The 18044-nt window shown below is 41.7% G+C and overlaps 1 protein-coding gene across 1 annotated transcript in view; it reads right to left on the bottom strand.

The window, feature by feature from the left end:
- Positions 1–17385, bottom strand: part of EPG5 (ectopic P-granules autophagy protein 5 homolog) — a 51064-nt gene extending 33679 nt beyond the window's left edge. Inside the window, exons 1-13 of the mRNA XM_021380242.1 lie at positions 17261–17385; positions 13225–14163; positions 11200–11443; positions 10207–10343; positions 9499–9606; positions 8737–8810; positions 6632–6740; positions 6027–6141; positions 5308–5458; positions 4314–4469; positions 3805–3962; positions 832–986; positions 138–278 (exon numbers count right to left, since the gene is read on the bottom strand). Coding sequence (XP_021235917.1) covers positions 138–278; positions 832–986; positions 3805–3962; positions 4314–4469; positions 5308–5458; positions 6027–6141; positions 6632–6740; positions 8737–8810; positions 9499–9606; positions 10207–10343; positions 11200–11443; positions 13225–14163; positions 17261–17314 — 2541 coding nt within the window. The 5' untranslated portion in view covers positions 17315–17385. The remainder of the gene's footprint in view (positions 1–137; positions 279–831; positions 987–3804; positions 3963–4313; positions 4470–5307; positions 5459–6026; positions 6142–6631; positions 6741–8736; positions 8811–9498; positions 9607–10206; positions 10344–11199; positions 11444–13224; positions 14164–17260) is intronic.

Here is an 18044-nt window from a genome sequence, read left to right as displayed (position 1 = left end):
ACAAAAAAAAAAAATAAAACCCCAGGCAAGCCTTTAACTTGACCCATTCATACTGAGCTGTATCTGTACATGGTTTCTATGACTTCTACCTAGTTTTAACTGGGCACTTGCTTTAAATGACAGAGGTTAGCACTTACCATTCCAACTTTCTCAATGGTCTCTCTAACCCGATCCAGCAGCACAGAAATAATCTGTGTATGGACGCTGGCAATTGCTCCCAAGAGTTCCCGACCAACTTTTGAAAATGTCTCTCTTGTGGAAAGACTAACATATGACACCTGAGAAGATGAGGAAAAAGAAGTTACTCGTGATGGTTGACGTTCACTGACACTGCCATATACCACCTTTGTGAAAACACAGAACCAAGTTGTTCTTTACGATTCTGGACAACCAGGTTGAAAAATGCCAACATTAAAAACAATTGTCCAAACAGCTGATGAAATTACAACACCAGGGGCAAAAACAAAGACCAAAACTAAGCACATAAAAACAACAAAAACAAGCAAACAACAAAAAAAAAACCCTACATGCTATGCAAGGAATTTTAGAGCTACAAGGTAAGAAAACACAAGCATAGTGTTCACGTTTCATTCTGGCTTAGTCTGTAGAAAACCTGTTCTTTCTCCAAAAAGGAAAAAAAGAAACAACCAATTTAGAATATTTTAATTCAGTACTAAATTATAAACCCCAGAAGTAGGGCTAAGTTTCTTTTCTTAACTGCAAAACTACAGAAACCATGAATGTTTCACATTTAAACAGACACAGTTCCCACAGTTACAAAGAACAAGAGAACCTTCATCCCCTCCTGAATGGACCTGTGATAATTCTCACCTCATATATCTCCAGAACAATGATTTTGACAAAATCCTCATCAACATCAGCCCGTTTGGTTTGTGCCATCTGAGCAAATGTGGTGAGCAGACAAATTTCTTCTGAGCAGTTCATTGACTGGAGATACTTCTCAAAATTTTCAAGGTGCTGTGGGTCTAGAAAAGTCACATAGTAGGTGTGTTTTAGCACATATACAACCAATACTTCTACACAGTTCAATCCCAGAGAAGGAATCGGTTACAAAGGAATTATCACTGGAGGCCTGTAAGCTACAACCCTCTCTTCAGAAACGACAAGTACCAGTTGATTTTAAAAAAGGTGCAAGGAACACAGTAATATGCAGTGAGCCCATGTGATTCAGTAAATATACTAGTCATTCAGACTGAAAGCTAGAATTGCTTCAAGAAGAGCTGAAAGTTCATTCTTAATATTATTTTAATTACGCTGTGTTGCTTACCCACAGGAAGAACTGCTTGTTTGTTTTTTTTTATAAATGTTTTCACGGTTTCAGCTTCCGTGACACGTTGCAGCAATTAGTTCGCCGGATGAAGACTAAATTACATGGAAACATTCTGCTCTCAATCAGTGTCACAGCCAAGAAAAGACTAAAACTAAGCCCACCGAAGCTGAGCAGAGAGATTCAGATCAAGTCAAGAGAGTGCTAATTCCACATACCACAATCTCAAGTAGCAATTAAACTAGGGAGATCATTCTATGCTGATTACAAACAAAAACACAAAACATCTAGCACTGGCCCGAAGATATGCTTAAGAGTTACAAGGAAAGATCAATTTCTGCTTCTCAAACTCAATATAACAAAATTACTGAATATACTTGTTTGGAAAATACATCTGAAAACAAAGGACTGAAGTTCTTCTTTAAAACCAAGAGTGAAATGCAGCCAAATAGAAAAAAAAAAAAAAAAAAACATCTAATCCCCTGGGTGGAAATAAGCAGAAAGAGAATACAAAGAAACCTGAACAGGATTTTAAATACATATGTATTTTTTTATTATTATTTTATTTCTTAAAAACAAAAAACAAAAAAAAAACACCTTAAGAGTCTCCATCAAAATCAAAGCACGCGCTGAAAGCTGTACTTCAGCTGTGAAACAGTTTGCATAGTGGTCTGTTTCCTCTGAAGCTTAACACACCACCAGAAACAGTTTACAGTGATGTTATCGCAGCAGTTGAACATGCTGAAACAGCACTCTGCCTTATGCTAGCACTTAGCTGGCTCAGGCATGCATTTTGCACTGATTAAACAGATCCAGGCTAGATTCTGTAGCAAGTCCTTTCAAGAATCTTGCAACTGGAACAGGCTCCCCAGGAAGGTGGTGGAGTCACCATCCCTGAATGTGTTTAAAAACCACTTGGATGTGGTGCTCAGGGACGTGATTTAGTGGTGGGTTGTTAGAGTTAGAGCAGTATGGTTAGGTTGCGGTTGGACTTGATGATCTTGGAGGTCTTTTCCAACCTGAGCAATTCTATGATCCTGTAACTGTACTTCAGCCTGAGAAGATCAGACCCCTACAGCCCCTACATCTCATGAACAATGTGCTGGAGATCTGTGCAATTTAATAGTTTTTCCATACAGTAATATAAACTGCACTCCTGACAGATACAATAGACATACAGCTTATGTTCCACTCACTCATGTCCTTATTTAAGAAGGAAAGAAGACTTGGTCATTACTCTATGAAAAGGTACAGCAGAATAAGCCACAGAATGGGTAAGGCATAGAACACAAAAGCAACAAATGAATCAGTGACAGCAACTGTCACACTAACACCATGATTTGCACATTTAAAAAAAAAATCAGTGTTTTTTTCTGTTGCAGCTGCAACCCATCACATCATATTAAATCCTCTTTGTTTAAGATGCATAAAGAAAAACTGCTGTCCCTGAAACAGAGGAACTGTTACTGATTAGCACTGGCCAGCCAAAATAGATCAGTACTTCATGAAATATATACAGCTACAGTCTTGACATCCCTCTCGCACTCTGTATAAATTAGCCTAAATGATAGCTGAATTGCAAGCAGAGTTAAGACACTTAGTAATCTCTCAGGATCCCAATTTTCTTCAAGACTTTGTTGACGTGGTGAAAGTTATCTGGCTTACCAGCTAGCTGAAAAGTAAAACTGAGAGGCAGTGAGACTCGCTCCCCCTCAAGTTAACAAAGAGGTTGTGGAGAAGGGAGTCACTGCTTTGGTTATCTGTCTCCCTGTTAATCAAGTCCTGAAATGTTTTCTCACGAAGAAGGAAGCAAAGGAAAGGTGGCATTCAAACAGGCTTCTACATAACTCTGCTATACCTGAGGCCTGCACGATGGCTAAGATCACCATGGGATGAAAGTTAAGAGAAAAGACAAAGAAGAGGTATATAGAACAAAAAAAGCTTCTGTACACAGTATCTGTAGCTGTGGAAGATAAGAAAATAACCAACAACATAAACTGCTGAAACCAGAACTACCATGTTTAGGAAAAGATGGAGGACTGGGATATTTATAAAGCTATCAACAGCTGAAGATTCAACAATCCTTCCTGCTCAACCTACTGTAGGGAACCTGCTTTCAGCAAGGGGACTGGACTCAATCTCTCCAGAGGTTTCTTCCAATCCCTATGATTCTGATTCTAAAAGTCACAAAAAACAGCTCATAAAAACCCAAGTGATACAAAATTGTGTATTTCGTGATCTAAATCTCTCTCCAAATGCTGCTGAAGGTCAAGATGGAACTTGACATGAGAACACACAAGATGTACCTGCTGCACGGCACTCTTGCATCTCTCTGAAGCAGCTAGGACAGAGAGAAAACTCATTCCTGTTAAACTGTCCAGGACAATTCTGAGGCCAATGGACCAGTCATGCTGCAGAGGGTATATTTAACAGTGGAACCTGCAAAGAATTAAACCTGTTGCTCATGCAACTGTAGCTGAATCTGTTAGAATTGGTTCTGAGTGAAGAAATCGTACCTTCAAGTCTCTGTTTGCAGTCAGCAGGTTGTAAAGTAGAGCAGAGCTTTTCCAGGTTCTCTCCCTCTGCACAGTGCATGACAAAGAAGAGCTTCCAAAGCATGTTACTGGATAATGTTCCGTAAGGCATCTCAGACATGAAGAGCCAGACTCCCAGCCTGTCAGGTTTGAAGAGGCAAGCAGAAAGTTACATCCTGATAAATTCAACACTTGAAAAAAAGCCATATGCTCACACCCCAGCCATACAGTTAGGACAGAATTAGGAATGCGAAGATGTGTTTTAGACCCTCTAATTTTGAGTTAATCTATTTCCAAACTGAACAAATCCCCAGAGCTTCTGTCAGATACTAGAATTCAAGGTGTAATTCCTCCCCATCTTAATACTACCAATGTGCTGACAAATCCTGCATATTACAGTCTTGTTTAAACCATAACCTACTGCAATTCCCAGTTTCAAATACCTCACTCCTCCAAGATGAGGCCAGTACGGACCACATTGGACAGCTTACCTTTTTGCCTTCAGAACATGTAGAACAGCTCTGAGAAACAGCTCATCGAACTCCAGCTGCAGTTTGTCCACAGAGTATGGATGCCCTATTGATCCATACTGTTTATTGCCACTAATGTACTGGGCCCAGTGGTCACTCACATGACAAAGTGTCATCCTACACAGCAGAACAAAGTAGTAGAGGTATCACTAAGCACATCATCACCATGCAAAAACACAGACATGTGCAGCCAGACTCTGGTCTAGTTACAAGAGACATATTTAACACTCTGTCCTCTGTTTTCCAGAGACTGCCATACAAGTAGCACGTTCTTTTAGTTCCCTGTTTCAGAGACAGTTAGCCTAGAATTCCTGCGTTATGTTTCCTTGGTTTTGCAAGCAAACAATGCATAATATTCTTTTACATCAAATTAATTTGCATATGATCTTTCAAGCTTTACAATCCTATATTATGAAATGTCAGAGCACACAACATAACCATGCAATGTTAATTACACTAAGTAATTTGAGTGTATCCCCCTTAAAAACACACTCATAGAAGCCAAGTGAGTGCTGAAGATTTAAAAATAAACAGCAACTTTTAGCTTCCAGTTACATTTGCTTAGTGCAGCAATATGAAAATTTTCAAGGTGCAAATTAAACAAATAAAAACACACCAACCTAAAACAATTCTAGATTATAACTGCAAGTAAGCAGGAGCACGATCTACAAGAAGGGAAGATTAGAGAAACTTTGCTGGTGTTTCACAGTTCACCTGCTTCTCTTCTGCAGCTACAGCATTAGGACTCTGCAGCTCTTTACCTCACAGGTAGCTTTCAAGCTCAGGACTCAGGGACTTCAGATTAACAGACCAGCTAATCCTAAACCAACTAACTCGCAGAACAAAAATAAACCCAAATCAGCTCTTGACTAGCTCATTTACTAAGGAACTCTAAATTTTAAACCAGAATGTATGAAAAAGATCCAACGATATCACAGAGAAGATGCTCCCTTACTTGATCAGCTGACCAATTCGCTTCACAAACTGTCGGTACCGTGCTCTGTTAAACGTTTCTAACCCCACAGACAGAAGTTCCACTAAGGAGTTTGCAAATGCAAAAATCTTCATCATCTCCTGAGAAGTTGTTTTTTCAGGAAAGTAAGTTCCTAAGACCAAGACAGCAGAAGTCAAGTCTCAAAAAATATGCATGAATTCTGGATCCTTAAGTACTTCCAGAAGCACTCAAAGCAAAGATCATTTTCACTGTTTGTCAGCTAGACAGTTAATTGAAAATTATGTTTCCTTTATGAAATAAACAATGAATACCTGTTAAGTATGAAAGTACAAATAATCTATGCAGCTTATAAAATCTCTAACAAGCAGTAGCCTCATGCAATTGTCCAGAGATTTAACAAGAATGAAGAAATAACTGGAGAACAGTCACAGTACATTACAGCTCATAGGCAAGAAGGAAAAATTATTTCTCAAAGCACATCTATGAGGATAAACCCTGAGAAGATAACGCTAAGGGACTCTACAGTTTTGCCTGCTAGAATTGCTATAATATTTTAAGTTGTCCCATATAAATATCATACATTTCCACCTTATCTATTCAGTCTGTGAGTTCTTGCATGCATTCATTATAACTTCAAATCAGAGACTCTCATAGTGCAGCAGTATTCTTGACCTTTGTGGTCATTAATACAATTAGCATAAGAAAAACAGCTGTTTTACCTGCAGACTTAAACCCAAGGAAGTGCTGAAACAGCTCATGAAATGGAAACTGTGACAGGAGAACAATCAGGTCATCTTCCAAAAGCAGAATCCAGCTTGTTTCGGGATCCTCATCCTGTAGGTAAATTCAGTCAGTTTTACAAGCTTTCCAGTAAAAAAAGCACAGCATAAAAGGGCTTCACAATTTGTACTAATTCCAGTTTACTTGAAGGAGCAAAACAAAGTATAACGAAATTCTCCTTCCCATGTACAGAAGCTCCAAAATTCCTGGCTGTGTTCGTGCACTCATCAGCTAGGAAACAGAACTAGAAATGCTTTTTTCAGAAATGTGGTTTATGAAGAGAAGCTCTATTCAAATGCACTGTTTCCATGTAATAGCCCCCTTAAATTTATCTCCATCATTACTACTCATTCCTAGAAACTCTATTTTCTACCATGATTATCTATTATTATATAACAGAGATAAAAGGAGAGTAAAAAAAATACTGAAATTTCCTGTGATGCCAGTAAACAACAACAGTCATTTTTTCTTACTCCATTTCACAGGATCAGTACAGCAAGGCTGCATAAAAGCACAAAAAGGAAGAAAAAGTCCTTTGCTGTACCTCTTCTCCTCCTTCATCTACCAGAGTCCAGTTTCCAGATTCTTTCCCAGAGGAAGAGGAGCTTTTCCTTTCATTTGGTTTCATATGGCACATGAAGTCCACCCGATTTCTGATTTAAAATAAAAATCAAGTTTAGAAAAATTTAAAAATTAAAAATGCTGAATTTCATGGTCTTTTCCTAAGGAGACTGTATTGGTTTCAAGTGGGACAGAGTTAATTTTCTTCACAGCAACCTCTACGGTGCTACGCTTTGGAACAGCAATGAACAGTGTTGATAGCACAATGATGCTTCAGTTGTTGCAGAGCAATGCTCACTCAGCATCAAGGCCATTTCAGCTTCTCATGCTACCCTGCCAACTTGGAGTGCTCCAGATGCTGGGAGGGGACACAGCTGATCAAGTCTGACCAACAGGATATCCCACAACATACATTGCCATGTCTCATCCATAAATGCTGGAGTTAAGAAGGAGGAAGGGGTCATTCTGAGTGATGGCATTTGTCTTCCCAATAACCATTATATAAAACAAGCCCTGCTTTTCTGGAAATGACTCTACACCTACCTGCCAAGGGTAGGCGTAAGGAATTCAAATGAATTTCTTATTTTGTTTTGTTTGCATGCACTGCACAACTTCTGCTTTACCTACTAAACTGTCTGTATCTGAACCCACAAGTTTTTGCACTATTACTTTTTGCCCTTCCAACCACAGGGGAAATAAGTAAGTAGCTTTGTGGGGCTTAGCTGCCTCCTGGGGTTGACTCACATCACAAAAGGCAATAAAAACAGATTAAACAACAAGAAACAAGTATATCAAATAACACAATGACTTGCACAGGCCAGCTCCACTTCACAACTTCTGAGGCTGCATTAGCTGACACCATGTCAGCATTAGTACACTGAGCTACCACAACGAAAGAACTTCCAGGAAAGAATTGCTTCACATCAAGTCAGCTCCAGTTCCATGTTAGACTTCCATAAGTCTGGGACACTAGTTTTAAGACTCTCTGTCATACAAATCCTCAGCTCCTCAGATATATACCAGAAGGTTAAACAAACATACAGAAAGGCTATATAAAAAGTTAAAATGGGAACACCTAACTTCTTTTTAAGTAGGAATCTCCTGGCAGAATTCTGAACACACAGCAACAAAACTCCGGCACTACATTACCCTCCCGACCTCTCTGAATCCCTACACTGATAATGCAAACAAACCAGTTTCACAATTATTGATTTCACAGCACTAGTGGCCTATTTTAAATTGGGTTTAGAATCGAAACTGGCTCCTGACACGCAGCAGCTGCAACAGAGAAATGTCAGACCTCTAAAACTAAAGCCATGTGGAGTTTCCATGTTCTTGTACGAACAGTTGAGAGAGCCACTCCAGGCACTTTGCATCAGTTTTTGCTGAAGGACATGCTAATAACCCACCAGCAAAATGCATGCCCTCGGGACACACTCGTTTCCCCAGAAAGCTCAAGACAGGAAAGGTAAAACAAAACCCTTTAAAACAATATTCTACAACAAGCAGAAGCCCCAGTTAACTCAAGGTCAGACTATCAAGTTCACAAAATCCTAAATATCAGCAGTTTGCTCCTTTGACATTAAGAGCTGAGTAACGGAGTCACAGCAAGTAATACATTTTATCTAAAGCACATAATAGGAGCTTTCACTAATGACTGCCTTCGTTAGCTAGCCTCTCCAAGCATCACGTATTCTGTCCAGATTTTAAAAAGCCTGGAAAACAAACTAAGAAGTACAACCAGCATTTACACCAATTTAGCAAACACTTTACTCATGGCCATCAGCTGCAGAGACAGTATTCTGAACAGGCCATCACTCAAGGCAAAAACTTCATTTCAGAATTCACAGATTAAAACTACTAAGTCAGCCATCACAGTTATTTCACAGTTAAAAGCAAGCCTTAGCCACATCTTGTGCAGTAGGAAAATGTACTGCCACAGCTGTATTTCAAGGTGAATGAGTAAAAATCTTTAACTGTGAATCTCTTATTTGTGCACTTTCAGGGTTGTGGAAAGAAGACTTTCTATCATCGTGTTTTCTATTCCTGAATCAGCAAAATTTTATGAAATTTTATTGTCATACTTACTTAACAGGTGACATAAGCAAGGCAAGAGATTGCATGAAATGAAAGACACCTGATGGGTTATCCAGGACTTTGATCTGCAATTAAACATTAAAAAAAAAAATCTAAGTAAATCTAAGTTACAGTCCAAGTGAAACAATGGGAAAATCAGTTCTAAGCGCGAAATTCATATCCTGAGTTTCACATTTTCCACTAGCTTCTTGTTCAGACTGAAAACTATTCATAAAAGACAGTTCCAACACCGAGGAGGTAGTGTTGCTACGGCACAATACAGGGTATTACTATGAAGTGTTTATAATTACTATGAAGTATTTATGGAAAGGAATTTAAATGAGGACAAAAAACATCAGGAGGACTACAAAAGAACAACCCTCTTCCCTTCCCATATACATCCTGGCACCAGAGGGGAAGCTAGGAGCAGAGCAAAGGGGAAGTTACAATGCTACCTCCAATCACCCTTCTACTTCTTTGTTTGCCTTTTCCCTGTTAGCATAATTGGGACCTTTTCTTATGCCTAGATTTCCAACGTCTTTTATTCTCTGAAACAGAGTTCCGATGCCTGTGGATGCTCCCTCTAATCCTTACAAAGTAAATCCTCTTCCTTGCTCTCAAAATTACCCAGCTAACGGGGAAACAAGAGTTTCAATGTTCAGGCTGTAAAAATCTGTTTGTCCTCAACCCTTGTAAATCACACATGGAGGTGCTTCCAGCCTCACCTGTCTACCCATTCCAGCCTTCCAAAACCAAAGAATTAAACATTCACACCTGAATGAACGGAACAGCCCATTCACCAATCCCAGCTGGACAACGCAAGATGTGGTTGAAAAGGAAGAGATGGTCACCAGGACAGCCAATTCTTTGCAGTACTGAAACCTAAAGGAAAAAATATCGGACTGCTGTAAATAATTTCAAGGTTCATTCCTTTATAGTCCTGCTAAGTAGAATAATACTGCTTTTTCCTTTCTCCTCCCACATTTTCCACTAAGTCTCAGTTTCCAGAGCAACTTACAGTAGAACAGCACTAAAATGCCTGTTTGCTTGGCTTATAAGCCACAATGACAATCACTTTCTATAGCAAAGAAAATTGATCACAACTGTATTAAAAACGTATTTATTTAGAAATCAGCAAGAACAGAATTTTCTTTAAAAAATGCCGATCCAAATATTTCAAATTACAAAATAAGCAGAAGCATTAATATTCAATAAGCATTACAAAACATTAACTTAAATCCAGCATGTGCAGTGTTGGCTGCTCACGTGCCAGCCCTCATTACTACAGCTGACCTCCAGTGACTTCATCAAACTAGAGAACTCATCCTAATTCAGTAAGACATTCTGTTCACAAGGTAGCACAAACTCAAAAAACTAGTTGCTTATGGGTCAGCAGGAGAAGCAACAGCATTTTCAGAAATAACTCTGGAATTCATCCCATGTGCTGGATCTAACACCACTGTCTGTGCCTACACCCCTCACCAGTCTCTGCAGCCACATGAGAAGGTCACTCTGAAACTGAGGATCTTCAATAACTCTGCGAGTGAAACTGAAGAGAACGCTGATACATTCTTTCAAGTGGCTCAAGTCTGAAGAAAGATTTTCAGACTGCTTTGAAACTGCAAATCGAAAAGAAAAAAAAAAAAGGAATTAAGGAGCTTTCATCAACAGCTCTCAGAATAATAGAGTACATAGTTGTTCTGAGGCTATATAGAAAAGCTCCTCTCTGTATCTATAGATACCAAGATATTTCAACACAGCTGCTTGTTAAACTGACAAAGAACACTTACATAGCAAACTTTAATCTTATAATTAAGCATTGAAGGCTAATTACAAGAATACTCTGTTTTCTCTCATTAAAGGCCTTCCCTCAACTTAAATCTTATAAGCATCGCCATTTACTAAGCATATAAACTAACCAGGAGGTGGAGGACAAAGCCAGGATGACTAAGAAGGATAAGTATCAGAGAGATGCATACTTCAGCTAAAATATGATATAGGCAGAAACCCAAAAAAGAAATATGTACAGAGGATGAAAACTGAAAGATTTTTAAGTATTAGAGCTGCAAGATTTCAAATGGCCTTCCAAAAGCGGTAAAGCAGGAAGTTGTTTTTAAAATTGTGCATCAGTTTGGAAAAGGGACTGTATCATATTATATGGCATCTTTAATAACAACAGATTGAGCTTCAGGTGTCCCATCCCAGCTCCTGTTCCTCTACAGTAATCCACGGCAGTATACAGCCTAGACAGAAGGGAATCCTGCAACCACCTTCCACTCTCCAGCTTAATAACGCAAGAAAACTAGAGTTTTTCTGCGAGAAAAGTGCTTCACTGATCCCTCCACAAAAAGAGACAGGTTTTAATATCAGAGGAGCTACACTCCAGTATACAAATCCCATCATAAGATTCTAAAGCTTCAGGTGAACAAGGTGCTGGGCACCTTCAATAGCATGGGAAGCAGACTAGGAACACACCTTGTTCTTGCTGCTGGAGAGCCACTGATCTCAGCAGGGAGGAACTGTTGAGCAACCTGTACACATAGGACTCCACCTGTAATCGAGACAGCACTGACGTGTAGGAGTGTAGAGCCAGTGTCTGATGCACATGCTCTGCTTTGGCTTCCAACAGCTTCTTCAGTTCTCCCAACACACCTCCATTCATCTCCACTGTCTGGTAGCGATGGTGACCTGTCACTTTGCACTGATCTGCACAGACACCCTGAAAAGAAAGCAATTATTTCATGTAAGTGATTCTGTCACTCAGTCAAATGCGCTTACAGACACTGACCCAGACATAACTCTCCCCTCAGCAGATTTCGAAGCGTACAGGTGGACAAACATTTGGGAACATTCTACATACTTTTCAGAACTACCAAACAATGAAGATGCGTATCCTGGACTTCAGAAAAATGGTTCTTATAAACCCTCAACAACTCACTTTTAGAAATGGGCATGAAGTGACTTGACTGCATCACTGAAAGATGAGAACAAACTCAAATCACTCTGCACCCAGTGAGTGCACATGATCAGCAGTTTACAGATTTCTGTAATTATCTGAATCTGATATTTTAGACAGGAACAAATACACTGGAACAAGTGAAATCTTTTTTTAAGCTCCCAGAAGTCAGTATTTATAGCAATTCCCCATAATAAGTTTAAGATTTCTGAAATGAACTGCATTCATTTTCCCAGACTAGAAGATGAGAACAGTCTTCTTCTGCCCTATCTCTAATTCTTCAGCTAAAGAGAGCCACAATACATAATACCTCCATTATTCTTTCATGCAACCAGAAAACAAGCTTCAGATCGTGCACTTTGGAAGTTTGGTCTTGTATTTTTTAAATTGTTAGAATAAGAATTTTAAATTGGTATTCAGAAAACAGCTATTCTGGTCATGAAATAAATAGTGAATCAGGAGGGAATAAAGCAGGCAGCAAGCTTAGCCAACCATATAATGCATAAAAGGGACTAAGAGTGAAGACAAAAGTGCTCTCCACGTAGGAACTTAACAGCACAAAGCTGAGAGTCCAGTGAGGTTCAGTGATACAGGTCCATTATATTCAGATCCCAAGTAAAAAGAAAATTCCAATTTGCTCAGCAGACATCACTCAACATTAAACTCCGAGGAACTGCACAGGAGAGGCACTAGCTTTAGACGTGTACTCACAGGAATAGTGAAAACCACCACATATATAGGTATATATAGGTATAGCACCTTGTAGCAATTATGATGATGTGCTGGCTACAAACAGCACGAGAGCACCAGAACAATTTCACTCACTCCCACCACAACAGCTGTAACGACCAGCTCTAAAAACAAACTAGACTGAACGAGCTGGGGGGGAATGTTCCTCTGACGTCTGCACCAAGAAGTTCCCCAGATCCTTCTGGATTGCAAGCAGCAATGCTATGGGGCAGCATGAGCACCACAGCAGTGACTATAACCACAGATACACACATGGAGCAATTGATCCTGAAAGTGGATGTACATTGCACACCCTGTGCTCCCAGTAACCCTGTGCTCCCAGTCACCGGCAAGCATGACTCCAACTCCTCTACATCTGCATCTCTAACAGCGTGACACAGCCAGGAATGATGGCAGTGAAAACTCACTACAGGCAGCAAGTCAAATGGGACACCATCACTATGCTTGTTCTGAAGTTCCACAGATTGCCCTGTCTTACCACATACACCCTCCACTTTCTCCGAGCATTGTGGCACAAACTTCACCCAACACTACAGGCAGAACCGGATGGACACAGCTCAAACACAAGCCTGGCTTCAAAAGAGATCAATAAAACAGATCCTACAGCCCTACACTTGAGTTTAAATCAAACAACAAACTGTTTTAAATCTCAACAGGATGGCACTCTGAAATTCAGAGCTGGGTTCAGGGGAAAGAAAAGCAAAGTCAAACATCTCTTTCAGAACAGCGAGCAAAAGAAGTGTTCAGAATCACATCCAAATAGTTCTGCTTCAAAAGTAGCTTCATAACAGCACCTGCACAGTCTTCTGCTCTTCTTTAAAAGTCCATAATCTCCCCTTAATATTTTGGCAGTCGGTCGTCATAGCCTGCAGCTCCGCCTCAGCCAGCAAAAGCTGCTTCCGACAGCGCATGTAGTTCAGGAGCAGTTCATAAAATTCGTGCCTGTCCTGATGAGCGACACTTTCAAACTCCTCTGTGTAGGAGTCAACATTCTCAAGCCACGAACAGGGTTCAAAAATTTTCAGCTGTTCTCTGGTAAAAGGCACGAGTTCAGGTTCAGTTGGGAGCTCCGGATAAAGCCTTTCATTGTGCAACAGTGGTTTGACTGCCATTATGGTTGGTCTCTCATAGGACAACTCAGTCGACAAGTCTGGATAAACTGATTTCAATCCCAAATGATGAACACGCGTTTTGGATTTCTCACAGGGCTGTGAGGTACTCAGAGGAAGCTTCTCTGAGAAACGGACAACAGGACTTCTAGCATCTTCTACATTTTCAGTTTCCTTGCCCCTTGCAATGCCCACTACTGCCTGAGAAGCAGCTGCACTGGAATGAAAGGTACTGCCCAATACATCAGAGTTTCCTGATCCGCTAGCAACCGCGTCCACAAGGCTGGGAGGTTTGTCCAGCCTGCTTTTTTCGCTTTTCTCAACATCCCCTCCACACTCCTCATGTGAAGGACGAGCTTTACTCTCTTCTCCATCTGCTGAAGGCTCTACAGTCGCTGTCAAAGATCCTTTGGTTGCTAAAGTTAAATTACTGAGGGAGATGTCACACGCGTCAGCCACAGCTTTTCCATGCTCTGCGTCATCAATGAGCTTAATTTCTGTGAATTCTCCTGGTTGCTCCACTTGCACTTCAGTGGCCTGAGAAGACACTTCTGCCACAGGAGGGAGGAAAACATCATCAGACTCTTGTATCTGGGAGTCCTCGTTACTTCTTTTCTTCTTTTCCTAGAAATAAATCAACAGTATTATTAGCAAACAAATCCTTCGTCCTCACATCCCAAATCCCACCATCATCACAGACACCATTTGTCAACATCACAATTCTAAAAGCATCTTAGCAGGTTAATTTTCAAACTGTATTTTCAAACCCGTTATCCGATTTAGATTCCCATAAACCTACTCTGAAGGGTCTATTAGTAGTCTCCTTCTCAAAGCACAGCGTGGGAAATAATGTGGCAAGGGAACTCAAAAAGACTTCGCTAAAAGCGCACTTACAAGTTGTTTGTGTGTGCCCATCTACTGATAAAAACTAAAACTGTGAAGAGTTTGATTAGCCCACTTCGCTTGTGGGTGACCCAGATAACATAACAGAGAGCACAGCTGAAAACAAGAAAAGCTCTCAGTACTCCTCCAAGACTGAAGAAGAGATGACAGCTTTGGAAACTTACTGACAACTTCACACAAACTTTCTCCAAGCAGCTGAAAAGATTTTGCCTTACAAGAGGGCACATACGAGAACAGCTCAAGGTCCTTCTGAACTGCAGTCTCAAGCCTACTTCTAATTTAATCGTATGCTCACAGCTTCTTTTTGAAATGGCAAATAGAGTAGCTTTGCCTTCAGACTGCATTTTCCATTATATTAAAACCTGCAAACACTTTGATCACAAAATACTTCTGACACTCTAAGACAAGCTGGAGCTCTTGGTGAGAGGTTAAAAACAGATCAGCACAATTCTTTAAGTTAGAACGTGTCATTGTAATAAACACCTCCTGGCAATACATTAATTGCAATTTCCACTGCATACAGTATCACCAGGTCAAATTTCTGGCCCTGTACAGACCTGTGTACACTACAAGCAAACGAAACTACTGGTCCTTTCTTCTCCACAACCTCCCACAGTCCTCACACAGAATAAACTGCCTTTATCTTTGAGCTGCACCCTGTATTTCTCCCAGTGCTACTGTTATAAATATTACAAGATTTCTTTTTTTTTGTATATGTGCCTTTCAGTTCTCACATTCCAAGGCAAAAAGTGTCATCATGTTAACAAGTTTTTCCTCTGAGAAAGGACCAGAGAAATCAGGTCCTGTGCCAACATAAAAGCAAAACATGCATTCTGAGGTTTTAGCCTGCTTCCAAGGTTTAGCCTTTAAGTCAAAGATGCCACCTGCTCAACAGACGTGCCCTGTGCCTTGCCATTTTCCTTGTCTAGCATTTTGCTGTGCTATTTTCAGTGAATGACACCTCATGCCACCAGGAGACTACAATTTTTCAGGAATCCCCTCCGCAATAATTTAGTGCTACTCATTGGGATGCTCACAGACACACAGCCAGTCACAAGTCCTCTGTTTTTGGCATCTCACTGACTTTCTATCCGATTGTTGTTACTGGTGCTGGGCAGGCTTAACTTCAGGGCCACTATAGGCATCATTCCTCCACCTAACAGCTCCTCAGCTGAACCAGCCTTTTTCCCAGCTTGCATGCATTCTGGTTTCTTGTATCACAGAATGGCTTCAGTTGGAAAGAACTTCAAAGATCATCCAGTTTTCAGAAGATTACGGCCATTTCTAAGGCACGGGAATGAAACCATCCTTGATGTGACTTGGCCTCAGGCTGCATCTCCAAACACTCCCACATGTTAACAGAGAATTATAGAATGGCTCGGGTTGAAAGGAGCCTTAAATCCAGCTCCAACCCCAGCCTGGCCTTGAACACCTCCACAGATGGGGCAGCCACACTTCTCCAGGCAGCAATGCCAGGGCCTCACCACCCTCAGAGTAAAGGATTTCCTACTAACATCTAACCTAAATCTCCCCTCTTTTAATTTAAAATCATTCCTCTTGTCCTACCACTATGAGACTTAGTAAAAAGTGAGCCTCCTCCTGTTTATAAGCTTCCTGTAAGTACTGGAAAGCTGCAGTGAGGTCTCTCTGGAGCCTTCCCTTTTCCAGACTGAACACCCCCAGCTCCCTCATCCTGTCTTCAAAGCAGAGGTGCTCCAGCCCTCTGAGCATGTTCATGGATCCACTCCAACAGCTCCACATCCTTTTTGTGCTGGGGGCCCCAGGCCTGGACGCAGCATTCCAAGTGAGGCCTCAAAGGATGCTGAGCGTAGCAACAGCAACACAAACATCAGGAATGGGTCACGTGCAATGCTGAAGCACTCTAGAGTCTCACATATGACACTTCACCAGGCATCACTCAGGCATTGTTTAGCAGTTAATTACACCTGGAAGGGATGGCAAAGGGCAGCAGCCACTGCAGTCACTGCACATGTTTTTAATGAGCTGTCAGTCACCTGTGATTCACTGCCTTCCTGGGAGAATGATTCCCCCAGACAGCAATCTTAAAACTTGACTGCCTGACACAAATTGCGGAGCTGAATCAAAACAGAAACTATGACATGCTGGCTGTTCTGGCATGGGGAAATGTTATTAAAGGAAAAACATTTCCCCCAGTTCCTAGCAGCCTGGAGTTCAGGAATCACCGCTGTACCTGGCACTTCAAACCAACCCTCATTTGACAAAACAGAGATCAGTTAATCCTTTCATCTGTCTCAGAAAAGTTTTGACAAGCACAACTTCAATATCCGTGCTCTACATGGTACACTCTGTAACACACAAAACATAACAAAATTAACTGATTCAGGGAAACATTTCCATTTCGACTTAATCCCGAGGCATGATACTTCAATCCAGATCTTCAGCGCTCCAGGAGAAACCAAGCCTGCGGCAAGCAGCGCTGACATGCCAGGCAGGGAGCACAGATCAGGACTAAAGCTCAGCCACAGCTACACCCACAGCTGCAGCACCAAACACTGAAAAGACACTGAACACTGCTGATGGCCTCCAGCTCTGGGCGTTTCAAAGTCCAACCCATACCAAAGCACCGCTAACCACCAAGGAGCTCCGTCTGCCTACCGGCACCCCGCACAGCCAGCCCCCACTGCCTGGCAAGGCCAAACGGCAAGAGGCAGAAGCCTTGTTTACGCCCTTCTGCATTACATCACGCTCTTCACCCTCAACCTCTCCATGTTTCAGAATAACGCTGGCGCTTACAAACCCTTTAAGAAAACCGCCCCAGCCCCGCCACAGCCCCTACCTTTGCCTTGCCCTTGGGGCGGCCCCGCCGAGGGGCCCTCACGGCCTCAGCCATGACCCCACCGCTGCCCCAGCGGCAGTGGGCACAGCCGGAAGAGGCGCGGCCTGGCCACGCCCCCCGGCGGAGCGCTTGGCCAATCAGCAGCGAGGAAGGTACGGGAGGCACAGAGGGACAAAAAGGATAGAGGACGGGGCCGTGGCGCGCGGGGCGAGGTTGTTGTGTAGGCTTGCGGGCTGTGCGACAGAAAGCCCTTTTCTGTGGGTATGAGAGGACACTTGGCCCCTCAGGAGTCCAGGATCCGCAGTAGTAATTGTCATAGAATCATAGAATGTCCCAAGGTGGAAGGAATGCACGAAGATCCCTGAGTCCCCACACAGCACCACTCAGACCCATACCCCGTGTTCTGAGAGCACTGTCCAAATTCCTTGGACATCCATATTCAACCTAACAGCCTCTGTTGCACTCTGTCGGCTGAAAAATCCCAAAACAAAGAAATTGTGAAATGTATTATGGAGTAGATAGTTATGATGTTATGATGTGGAATACCAATAACCAAAAAATCATAAAACCATGACACTACCCTTGCTGCAGCAGCAACCTATAGGAGCCATACAGGAAGCTTTGCTGCTTGCAAGTGTTAAGTGGTACAGTCATGACCTGAATCTGTGCAAACGTGTCTGATGAGTTACAGATCCCATCCAACCTTCAAAAAGAAGAATTCAGCTGAAAAACAGGAAGCCAGGGAAAGCTACCTGACAAGGCCAACAGCTCACAGCTTGTTTGG

This window comes from Numida meleagris, chromosome Z, assembly GCF_002078875.1.
Source record: "Numida meleagris isolate 19003 breed g44 Domestic line chromosome Z, NumMel1.0, whole genome shotgun sequence".
NCBI lineage: Eukaryota > Metazoa > Chordata > Aves > Galliformes > Numididae > Numida > Numida meleagris.
The sequence above is the reverse complement of the archived record's forward strand: the minus strand, read 5'-3'. Positions and strand labels throughout refer to the sequence as shown.